This window comes from Clupea harengus, chromosome 2 (assembly GCF_900700415.2).
Source record: "Clupea harengus chromosome 2, Ch_v2.0.2, whole genome shotgun sequence".
Taxonomy (NCBI): Eukaryota; Metazoa; Chordata; class Actinopteri; order Clupeiformes; family Clupeidae; genus Clupea; species Clupea harengus.
The window spans coordinates 11819380-11831576 of NC_045153.1; the positions used below are offsets into that span (position 1 = coordinate 11819380).

The window sequence follows — 12197 nt, forward strand, 5'->3', positions numbered from 1 at the left end:
GAGTGGAGAAGGTCAAAACAGGGTTCGGTGTGGGTCAGGTCAGGGTTCCGTACACAGGTAGGCGTTTGAAGATCAGGCAGACAATTCAATAGGGAGAAGGCAAAAGCAGGGTTCATGAGACAGGCAGAGGTCGGCAACACTAGTAAATCAACAGACATGGACAAATCGCTGGAACGCTAGGAACACGGGGGAAACTAACACAAATTGGCAACGAGACACAGGAACACACAGACTCAATACACTAGATGATGAAGGACAGGTGAAAACAATCAAGGCAGTGCAGACAATCAACAAGCCGGGACACAAGGGCAGGGCGTGAGGTGTCTGAAACTAAAGTAAAAATGAGTAGACAAACACAACACAGAACTGAAGAATAAATGATAAAATAAGGAAAACATAATCTAGGAAACAGGACGGGACTTAACAAGGGCTTTAGACAGAGTAGGTCAGAGTTTTAGATCGCAACTGCAAATGTAGTTCTTGTCCTTTCTTCGTGCATTCGTCCTTCAGGTATGGTAATGTATTATAAAAGTGAAACTCCCTTTTGCAGGGATTATTCCAACCGCACCAGTAAGTGCAGTTGCGCAAATCACTGCAAATAATGTGAATGGAAATCAATGGACACCATAAACATAATAAGAGTGGGGAACAAAGAAAAAAAGTTTCGGATAGCTTAATGCCTGTTCTATCGGAGACAGAAAGGCACCTGTCGGTAGATGAAGGGTAGACCCTAGATGATCGGCCTACTGGATAGTTCTAGAATGTTGGATTGGTTAGGATTAGTTACCAGGCAGGAACGTAACACACCATTGGCTAATACCAGGACCTTTGCTTTTTCGCTGAGCTACAATGTCATTTGCCTGACTTTTAATGTGGTGTCACGTTTAATGCTGCTGTTCAACATTAATAGCAACTGAATTACACTTGTGTTAAGGGTAATCTGTAGCGGTAAATAAAATAAACGTCAATAACGTGAGTGCGATGTGTAACATATATCCTTTATCAATCAAACACACATAATCGGTGTTTTTTTTGTGTGAAAGTTATTTCATTGGTTAGCTTAAATTACAGTATCTTACGTGAGCTAACTACCTATCGTAACGGTGTTAATTATCGGATGGCGTGTGTTATCGGCAAACGTTCACGTTGTCATGTTAATCCATTAGTAAACTAAAGAATTACATCCGGTAGGCTGATCATCTAGGGCAGGGCTCTTCAATTAGTTTGGAGCTGGGGCCGGTTCATGAAACTGAGGTAAAGTCAGGGGCCGGAGGATATGAGTAATCACGGTAACAAATAAAGAAATTACAACAACATACCGAAAGAGTCAATATATTCTATTTAGTAAGTGCTTCACAAAATATGCCCAAGAGGCCGCATAGGCCCAAGGATTCAAAAATCAAACCAGGTGAGCAATAACCAAGCCATATTAACAGACAATTAGAGAAATGCAATTAACTAACAAAAACATGCACTTCATTGTACATAGCTGTACCAACACAACCTTACTGGTCATTATCCTCAATATTTAAGATTAAACTGATTTGAGTGACAGGCAGAATCAAATGTATCTCCACCAACAAAGTGCATTGTATGGAACTGAATAGAATTGCAACAACTTAAAAGTGCATGGTAGTCTATCAAGGAAATGTGTTTCAAATTTGACCACTCAGTTCAGGTGAACTGTATCAGTTGTTAAGAATTTAATTCATTTAACTGGCAAACAACTTCCAAGTGCACCAATTTTTTTTTTTACTATTCTGCCCCCGCTTCTGTGTGTGTGGCGTGGTCACTCTAGCCTGCTACATTGTCTCGGCAGATAGATAACAGTTTCCCCAAGAGAAAGTCTGAAGCTTGAAGTTCTTTTCAAACCATTACTTAAGAAGCACTGTAAAACTGAGCAGACATACAGAATACATCTTAGTAATCTCATATCGTAATATTCGTTTCTAAAAACAATCACTTAGCATTGCATGTTTAACTGTGATAGAAACTACGTTAGCTTAATGCTTACCTTTAGGAGAAATTCCATAGAGACCGCGCTAGCGATTAGCATATTTATCAAAGTAAACAATTCGAAAAAACTTCGGTTCATTACAAGTGGTTTCCACAAGAAGTAATGTTTCTAAGTAATAACTGAATGAGGCTACCGGAGCACACTCCGGGGGCCAGTCCAAAGCAGCTCGAGGGCCGGATCTGGCCCGCGGGCCACCTATTGAAGAGCCCTGAATCTAGAGTCTACGCTTTGTCTACCCACAGCACCCCTCCATCAGCTGAAAAGGCAAGCTCCGCCCCTGATTGTAACAACTTTACACTACTTTTATCTTTGCGTATCAATTCGATTATCATCTCTCCACGGTGATTAAGCAGAGAGCAAGAGAAGCTTTCCATTCATTGTAGTGAGGTTTTATTTTCAGATGCCAAAAAGGGGTGGATGAAATTGGTAAATGCAACAAGTAGTGGAGATGAAGTCTAATAGGAAGAGGGCATTGAGGGTTTTGGTTGTGATGTGTGGGTTAGCAAAACGTGAGAACCATCACAATGCGCCATGGCAAAAGGATGGACGAAGAGGACTTTTGCACTCCTTATAGTTCTTCAGATTTGGGTAAACTTATCACATTACGCTAGCCTGACGATGTCATACTCATAATTCTAGTCAGAATATGAGTCTGATACCGCTCCGTTGGGCTGTAATTATGGGGCGTGTTTCAACCGAACCAGGAAAAAAAATGCCTCTTCGCTCAATTGGATATATCTAGAACCAATCAGAGCAACGTAGTATGACCATAACGTAGACCATGGGGCCAGCTGATACATTAAACTTTTACCGGATCCCGTAGGAAGGACGGCAAAAACATCCTTTCGATCGACAAATGCCTTGATCGCGTTTATCTGTTCCTCTTTCAAAATGAATGTGCTGTCAATGTCTTCTAAAACAGACTCGAATTTCCACATTTCAGCTCTCCAACGGCAGCCATGTTTGTTGAAAACGAATTCACCCCAAAAGCTCTTTGGTGACGTGGTTGATTACGTTAGGGTTGATCATCTGTCCATCATCGTATAAAGCCCGCCCTGACAATTTGATTGGTCTATCTATCTCCTCACAGATTTTTGTGAGGAGATAGTTTCTCCCCAACGGAGCGACACCAGACCGAACTTCCCGACCTAAATTTTTGTGGGCGTGGCTAAGTTCGTCTGGCATCCAGACTAACATTACGCATTACCTTTGCTGAAATTAACTAAACATTTTGTTTCTGTGGAAATATTTTAAAAAGATGGTGGTCAGTGTGCTGAGTGACTTTCCAATTTGTTATCAGACATCGCAGACTCTCAGAGACTGACTCGTGGGGAAACGGCTATATTTGAATGCAGCAAGTCCACAGAGCCCAGCCACACTGTGGACCTTATCCAGGTGGCCTGGTTCAAAAATAAGAACCTGCTGTATTTTCACTGCCCCATAACTAAAATGACCACACCTCGATTCACCTCCAAAAGGATGAGTGTTGCATTACCAGCTAAGCTTCAGATATCTGACGTACAGAAGTCTGGTGAGGGAATCTACACCTGTGATATGAGAACAACAGGAGAATCAATATCCAAAAATTGGACGTTAATAATAGGTGCGTTTGCATGATGGTAAATAAGTAAATAATCATTAATTTGATGATATCACAATTACAGAATGGCAGTCATTACTATTGTATATTTTGCATTTAGTTTTAATTTCAGAGGAACCTCTGGCTGATGAGCAGAAGGAGTTTGTAGGTGACGTGTGGGAGATTCTGTTTTTACTCCTCAGAGTGTTCATCTACACAAGTGTGATTTCCATCGCCTGCTGTATAACCAAACACAGATATCAGGTACATTAGGTCAAAGGTCAAAGGCTCAGTAGATGATGACATCTCTAACATGTCCTGTAAGGTCCATAAAATGCAGATCTTAGGCGGAATGTAGTGAGGAATCTCTCTGTGTGTTTTTGTGTCTGTGACTTTTGTTTGTTGTCTGTTTGATTCATAGGGCTGTTTATCAGCAGGATGTGCCAATCAACATACTTAAGACACAGAGGACAGCAGAGTGTGAGGGAGTGCTGTTCTTACACTTTACAGGAACATTTCATATCTGAAATACCCCGCATTCACTGGTGCATCCTGGTTTCATCAAAATGTATCATTCATAAAGGTTAACATTTGTTTCCTCTCTAAGTGTTTCTATGAGTTTTCACATTTCACATGAGTTATTTACTTATAGAATCATTTAGGAGAGATCATAGCATATCAAAAGTTTGTTTTTCAAATCAAGTTATTTGTCAATGTGACAAGTTAAAGTAATCTTGATGTTGCTTTTGTTGTTCGTTCCACCAGCCTCCACACCAGACTCGACACTCTTTATCTTGAGGTGTCCTGTGACGAGTGTTGCTGATAGTGTTCAAAATATGTAATGCACCCTTAGTGACAGCAGGTGGCAGTACAGAGGTATATTGAGCTCAAGCAGCCTCTTCTCCTGAATCTTTTTCTGTCATGACGATGAAAACCTTGTTATAGACTTGGACTTGGTTATGTAGAATTGCAAACTTTTGAAAAAATATAAAAAGGTTCTCGTGGGTTCATTGTGTATGAGACAGCTGTAGATGAATATATGGAAGTGGAGTATATACAACATTTTCAAGAAGAACATACCTGATACCAATACTGCATTATTGAAAGGCTGTGACTGGATCTATGCGTATTAGTTTAGCTGTACAGGCTTGTGGTCTCTGTGAGACTTCCTGGGTTTGTTTGTCTTATTGGTCAACCAAGTTCCTAACAAGTTTCTAAACGCATTGACCTTTCATTTATCCATCAGATGTCCTCCTTACTTTCCATCTTTACTCAGAGTGCTCATCCCAACATAACTTAACATAACTCAAGGCGTCGAATGACTAATTCGCCCACCCTGGTGCCACACAGATTCCGCCTACTGGAGGGCCTTGCCCTGGAGCAGGGAGATCACATAGGGATCCACTCTGGAGCAGGGAGATCACATAGGGATCCACTCTGGAGCAGGGAGATCACATTAGGATCCACTGTGGAGCAGGGAGATCACATAGGGTTCCACTCTGGAGCAGGGAGATCACATAGGCCACTCTGGTTCCTTCAGTGGGGAACAAATAGGGCTGCATAGGGATCCACTCTGGTTCCTTCAGTGGGGAACCAATGGGGCTGCATTTCCAGGGCAAGGGAGCACTGGAGCAGGAATCCGCTACAGGCCTTGGATGAGCCGGAGAACGGAGAAGGGCTGTGGACCGGGGAGGTGGAGCTTGCTGGTGGGGTGATTCTCGACTAGACCCTGGAAAAGGTCGAGGGGACTCGGGAAGGTGACTGAGGCAGGTGAGTTGAATCAGGAAGGGACGTGGCAGGAGCAGGGCTCAGCGCTGGCGTGACAGTCACCCTGTATTTGTACATAGCCACATGATGTGGCTACATGAATCCACAACAGCCACAGACCACACGCACGCATGCATGCACGCACACACACATCAAGAGTGTCTCAAAAGTGTCTTTGCAGTATGCAGTATTTCTGGATGTGCCTTGGGTCATGTAAGTCAAAGAGAGAAAGAGAGAGAGAGAAAGAGAAAGAGGAGAACAGGTCACTATCTAACCCTCACTACAGCTATCTTCTGCCCCAGCGCGCTCTGTCTAACTAACCCACAATACCTGCAACCTTTCGTTTGTCCATCAGACATCCTCCTTACTTTCCATCTTTCCTGAGTTCCTAACTTTGTCATTTCTGATCAAGCTCATAAACCTGCCCTACGTTCCCAGATCACCCGCCTAGTATACATACAAACCTATTTCCCAGTCTTTGCCAAGTTGTCTTTTAATGTTTTACTTATACTTAACAACATATCATCTAGTTCTGATTGAAGTACAACCACCAAAACACTTCATACTTCACCCAAAAGTGACTCATGCTTCCATAACTATAGCATATGCTCTCTGCCATAACTATAGCATATGCCTCTCTTTGTTGTAGTTGCCTTTTTCGGTCACTTTGTCTCATTGATGGCCCATGACTTTCAAATGCAGCAGTAAAAGTGGGAAAATGTCTTCAGCTACACCTATATTTTTCCTTCATATATGCATATTTCAATGCAAATGCTGTAGTGCATATATGCATATTTCAATGCAAATGCTGTAGTGCACCACTTTTGTATGGTTGTATAGTGTAGGTGTAGTACCACCATAGACTACATTACCCACAATTCTCATATCACCTTAACTTTCTTATCTACATTTCATTGAGACAGCATTGGCTGCAAACAAGGTTGTAAAAAGGTGACGCACTTTTCCCTTTAAAGCAGCTCTCTCTCTGGATGGTTTTTACAACAGTGAATACCATTCATAAAAGAGATACCCCATCTGCAGGAAAACTTCAACCAAACAAAGGACAACGCAACCACGACTCGTATTGAACTTTTGGCCAAAGTTCCGAAGATACTTTGTCTCGTTTAGTTGCAACCTAAGTTTATACTGGGAGGATTACACTGTAGCCCAGCAGTGTTCTGAGTAAGAGAAGGCGACCGGCTTCCCTTCTTCGTTTCTCCATGTCGACACAGAACTCTACATCCTTCGAGACCCATCGGACGTCCAACAAGGCCTCCACGAGTTTCAGCTGACAAGCTGAGAAGGACACGGACATCTCCCTCGAACCTGCGTTCCGCACTGTTCATTGGAAGTCCGCAAAACACTGTTGATCGCTAAGCAAGGGCGTTAATCAAGTAAGGGTGACAATCTGGGCAGAGATTAGTCTTATATGTGTGTTTAATCTATGTGTGAAAGTATTGTTGTTTTATTTCATTTATGATTTAAATGCGCAATCTGTAATTCACAGTTTGCACGGTCTGTGACCGTGACATTATCTTGTTTTGTTTTACTTTGCTAATCCGTTAGATCGTGCATGGACCATCTCTCTCTCTCTCTCTCTCTCTCTCTCTCTCTAACTCCCTTTACATCACCATCTCAACATGTACACGTCCACATCACGATTTCAGTGCTGTTTAAATATATTGTATTGAGTTAAAGGCATATAGCCTGGATTCTGCCCTCAAAGCAAGCATCCTTTGTCTAGGTACTCATTGCATTATGTGCCCAGCCCCCAACTTAATTGGCGCCTAAGAACAGGTATATCTTGTCAAGGACCCGCAGTCACATCCGGGGACCATTCCCAATCTAGTTGGCGCCTGGCACACTATTTCATTCACGCACTTACTATCTCTACCCTGTGCACTTGCGCAAAGCCTCCCTCTCACTCCTCCTCTTTCCATTTAGCGAGTACCCGCATACGCACACACACACACGTACCCGCGCACACACACACACACACAGACGAGTACGCTCTCATGCCCCCTCCCCTGTATTCCTGAACAGACAACTTCCCAACTCCACTTTGTGCCTTGTTTCATTGTTATACTCTATTGTTTATGGGATTATACCTGATTAATATTAGCCATTAATTACTGTTTGTCACCTTTAATACATTGGTTTATTTAGACTTAAACAATTGTCTTGTCTGTTGTTGTTCCAATATTCCACTGAAAGCCAGTACTCCAATTGCCTTCACTTATCTGGTTGTTTCATGAAGTGTTGTAGACTTTGTAATGAAATTGTAGTACATTAGTATTGTGATACCATACTTAGACTGTAGCATAGTGGTACAAGTAGAGCAGGGGTGCCCACATTTTTTTGGCTTGTGATCTACTTTTAAAATGACCAACTAAAAATGATCTACCACAAAACATGTTCATAAATAGAGACTATGCATGGCTAAGGGAGGGGGGGCGGGGGGCAGCACCGACACCGACACTTAAAGGAATCATGGTGATATTGGTGACATTTTTGTCGATAGTTGCGGCCTAAAATTCTTGATTTCGCGGGAGCTTTTCCAAAAAGTTCCGATGAAAGTTGCTGTGTTTTTAGGTGTTTGTTGCGAATTTTCCTCTTTGTAATCATAATTGAGTTATTTGTTGAAAAATAACTGATTAATAAACAAACATTCATTCATCAAAAACAAAAGCATTGAGAAATGGTCCTCTAAATAACCTTGCCAATATGCCAAACAAAAGATTACCAGGACTACAAAACGTATCCACAACACAGTGCACCTGTTGGCATTACAGAAGGACCATCAGTAAGACTGAATAAAATGTTATGAATGTCTCGGCCTTCACATATGCGGAAAAAAAACAGCCTGTGTCACTGTGATCTGTCTCGTCATCTGACGTACTGCCTGTGTTTCTGCCGTTCTCATTCTATGCTTATCAATCTGTTTTGCTATCCTTGTTTATTTATTTCCGTAAAGTTGTTGATGTTGTTCAATTTCATATATTAATTTAAAGCCGTCCAAGTTCAAGTCATCCATTCTTCAACACTCGCAGCTACCTTATCTTCAAACAGAAAGTAACGTTAAATCTCCATGGCAACAGCTCTCAAGGGTTTGGATAATAATCTGATGTATTGCTTCCTTCATTATTCAAAGCTAAATAAGTCATTTTCATTCCATTTCATAGATTTACTACCAGACTCTATGTAAAAAGGGCCACGCACAACTCGCGGAAAATGATGGAAGCCAGATCAATTTCTGAATTTTCGGTGCGGACATGGACATACTTTCTGTTTCCACGTCTGGTGCATCCATTCTCATTGGGCCTCATCTCGAAAATGTTCTCTAGCGTCTTCTTAAATATCTTCCTACGGACTTCGAAAGACCAACCTAAGAAAAGATCTCCGCCGGATTCATAAACGCCTGGAAATTAGTTCCTAAAAGCTTAAAATTCTCTATAGCTGTGCACTGATTCTTAAGCCCAATTCTGTCCGCTGGTGGGAGTGTGCTCACCTGTGTGCGTGCACGTGTCTGTGTGTGTGTGTGTTTGTGCGCGTCGTGGCGGAACTCCGCCGTGCACGATACAGAGAGCAGAGAAGAATTGTAAACGGGCGATCATGCCGTTGTGTAAATAAGATAAATAACATAAGGCTTTTTAGTATAGTTTGAAACAAGGCTGCAAACAAACAAAACAAAGCAGAACAACTGAATACATTTTAAGCAAATATTTATTTCAAGTGTATTATTTAATTTGTCTGTCAAAGATATCATCTTTCCATCTAAAATTTGAGTATCTAAATATTTGCAAAAAATGCTGCAGTTGCACAGTTTTGCTGATTGTGAACATTGACTGACACGGGTATCCATGAATTTTGGAAAAAGTGGTCATTGAGTACATTTTGTATCTAAGCAATGGAAAAGTATCCACAGTTTACTTAGCATAGCCGACTGATATGCTGGATGTGTTAAGTGATTTGAGAAAGTGTGAAAATGGTTATGACATTCTGCTTGTTTAAACAGTGTTATGGGATTATGTTGGGTAGGTATGCGCTGTTATTAAAGGCACAGTGTGTTTTTTTGGTGGTATCTATTAGTAGAAATGGAATTTAGTATTCATGTTTTCATTAGTGTATAATAACCTTTACATATGCATCACTGTGTTTTTGTTAGCTTAAAATAAGCCCTTCATATCTACATAGGGAGTGGATCCTCTTCCAAGGACTCCGCCATGTTGCACCGCCATGTTTCTACAGTAGCCCAGACCAGACAAACCAAAACACTTGCTCGACATAGGGCTTTTGCCGTTGTTATGGCATTTGACGGCCACCTGTTAAGCTGGTTTCAATTCAGCAACCTCACCATTTTTCCTCCACTGCTTAGTCACAGCACAGACTTAAACCCCTCATAAATTCCTCCCTTTCACTGAATGACATTAACATGAGTAATCGCTACACGATAACAATTACACAACTAACATTACTAGATACATATCATAGTGGACATTACACAAATAATCGATTAAATAATCAATAGAATACTCGATTCCAAAAATATTCTATAGTTGCAGCCCTAGTGTGTGTATACATGTGTGATCTCAGAGGAATGCAATGCCATATCAGAATGCCTCACGCTGAGTCGCGAGGGGAAGGGCACGGAATGGCACGGCACAGCATGGCCGCCCGTTACTCGGCAAGTTTGCTCGGAGAGCGTGCGGTGTGGCCGTTCAGGCCTCAACTCCACCGACACCAAACACTCCCGGTGACTCCCTCTTATCACACCAAGCATCAGTGACCATGAATGGAGCCATAGGGAAGTGAGGATCTATTGAGCTTTCCTGAACTGTTGTGTGTTCGTTCACACACAAACAAACAGGTGTGTCTGAAGGGAAATACATAAGCTGTGTGTGAGTGTGTGTGTGTGTGTGTTCTACTTTTTCAAATCCTCACCTGTAGGTTTGACAGTGACATTCCCCATGTCTTCACTCTTCTCCAGGATCTTGTGTAAGGAGCCTCCACCCTGCCTCACCCACAACCTGACTGTGCACACGTACTTCCCCTGGTCCTCTGGACGGGCCCCGGACAGCACCAGCCCGTAGAACCCACCTCCGCGCAGGTCCAATCGCAGCCCCCCCTCTGCGTAGCGCTGGGCAGAGCTATCGCCCACTGTGACCTTGTCGTCGGGACCGAAGGTCAGGATCTCCACCATTGGAGAGCCTCCCACCTTGAGAGACCAAGTGACTGATAGTGAAGTGTGCTCTGTGAAAGCTGTGGTGGTATTGCAGTGAAGCTCCAGCTGCTCCCCTTCAGACACCATAGGCTGTGGGATTGACGGCGCCACCTTCAGGCTGTCCCCTATCACTGTAAGCAGAAAATGTAGATGTTAAAAAGGTGATATTGACATACAGCATAATCTCAAATAGGCATCTGCTTAAACTCCTGAAGTTATAAAGTACTTTATCAGTCATAAAGTACTGGGAAGGCACCACACAAAGCGCAACATCTGGATCTTCCACCTGGAATCATCCCTTCTCAGTTAATCCTCTTTGAAAGTTGTGAAATGTCAGGCTGGGCTTCTCGATCAATGTCCCTCATGCATTCTCTACCCTTGACCCATCTCACATCATCACATCAAGTCACAGAGTAATTTGATATCAAACCACAATACGAATGTACTGCAGAATGTCCAAGACCTTGTGTGTGTGTGTGTGTGTGTGTGTGTGTGTGTGTGTGTAAATACCGTTTTCCACAACCCTTCACAACTGAAAGGCCTTCTGGGTAACTGTGCCCAAGTGTGAATTGCTGCCAAGTGTTAAGAGATGGCAGAGTGTACCAGTGACCTTGACCTCATACCCAGCAGGCACTGTGATATCTCCCTTGACATTGTAGCCACTGCCATGCTTCCTTTACTAACCTGTCCTTCACCTTCTCTTCTGAGAGGGCACACAGAGAGACAGAGACAGAGAGAGAGAGAGAGAGAGAGAGAGAGAGAGAGAGAGAGAGAGAGAGAGAGAGAGAGAGAGAGAGAGGTGACTTTTCTTAAATGTGGAAGCCCCCCCACCCAACTGGAGAGCCAAAAAGCACCCAAATGCCCTCTTTTTAAAAGTGGATGTAAGTCTTCCTGTCTGAAAGCTACATACGGGTGGTGCTGGGGAGCAGTAGATGTGGTTTTGTAGCAATAAATCATCCACTGATGGAGTGCGGGGAGGGGTTTAGAAACCGCTTAAGGTTCAGAACAACCTGAAATAACCTCCTTCTTGGGGAATACGAAACCAAGGAGGCTGTGGAAAGGAGGGGTTGTTGCTCAGGGAGATGGTTTGGAGATGTGTGTTTGAGTGTGTGTGTGTGTACGTGTGTGTGTGTGTGTGTGTGTGTGTGTGTGTGTGTGTTAGAGTGTGTGGGTTTATGTGGGTATGTGTATACATGTAAGTATGGGTGTGCGTGAGAGAGAGTGTGAGTGAGTGAGTTAGTGATATAGAGATTAAGTGAGTGGTTGTGTATACAGTGGGGAAAATAAGTATTTGAACCCCTGCTGATTTCGCAAGTTTGGCCACTTGCAAAGAAATGTGTGATCTATAATTGTAATGGTAGGTGTATTTTAACAGTGAGAAATAGAATATCAACAAACAAATCCAGAAAACTGCATTTTATAACATTTATGACTTTATTTGTATTTGATGCAGAAAATAAGTATTTGAACCCCCAAGCAAACAGCAAGAATTCTGGCTCCCAATGACCAGTTATGTGCCCAAGAAGCACACAGATTAGTCCTCATTAGGCCTAACAAGGTACACCTGATCTCAACTGGTGATGTGTATAAAAGAAACCTGTCCAAAGAATCAT

The 12197-nt window shown here is 42.6% G+C and overlaps 1 protein-coding gene across 5 annotated transcripts in view; it reads right to left on the reverse strand.

Annotated features, from left to right (window-relative positions):
• LOC105895271 (immunoglobulin superfamily member 8-like) overlaps nt 1–12197 on the reverse strand; it is a 36880-nt gene that overhangs the window by 9869 nt on the left and 14814 nt on the right. For all 5 annotated transcript variants that reach the window (XM_031582709.2, XM_031582705.2, XM_031582700.2 and 2 more), the window contains one exon: nt 10305–10715. In XM_031582709.2, the coding sequence (XP_031438569.1) occupies nt 10305–10715 (411 nt within the window). The remainder of the gene's footprint in view (nt 1–10304; nt 10716–12197) is intronic.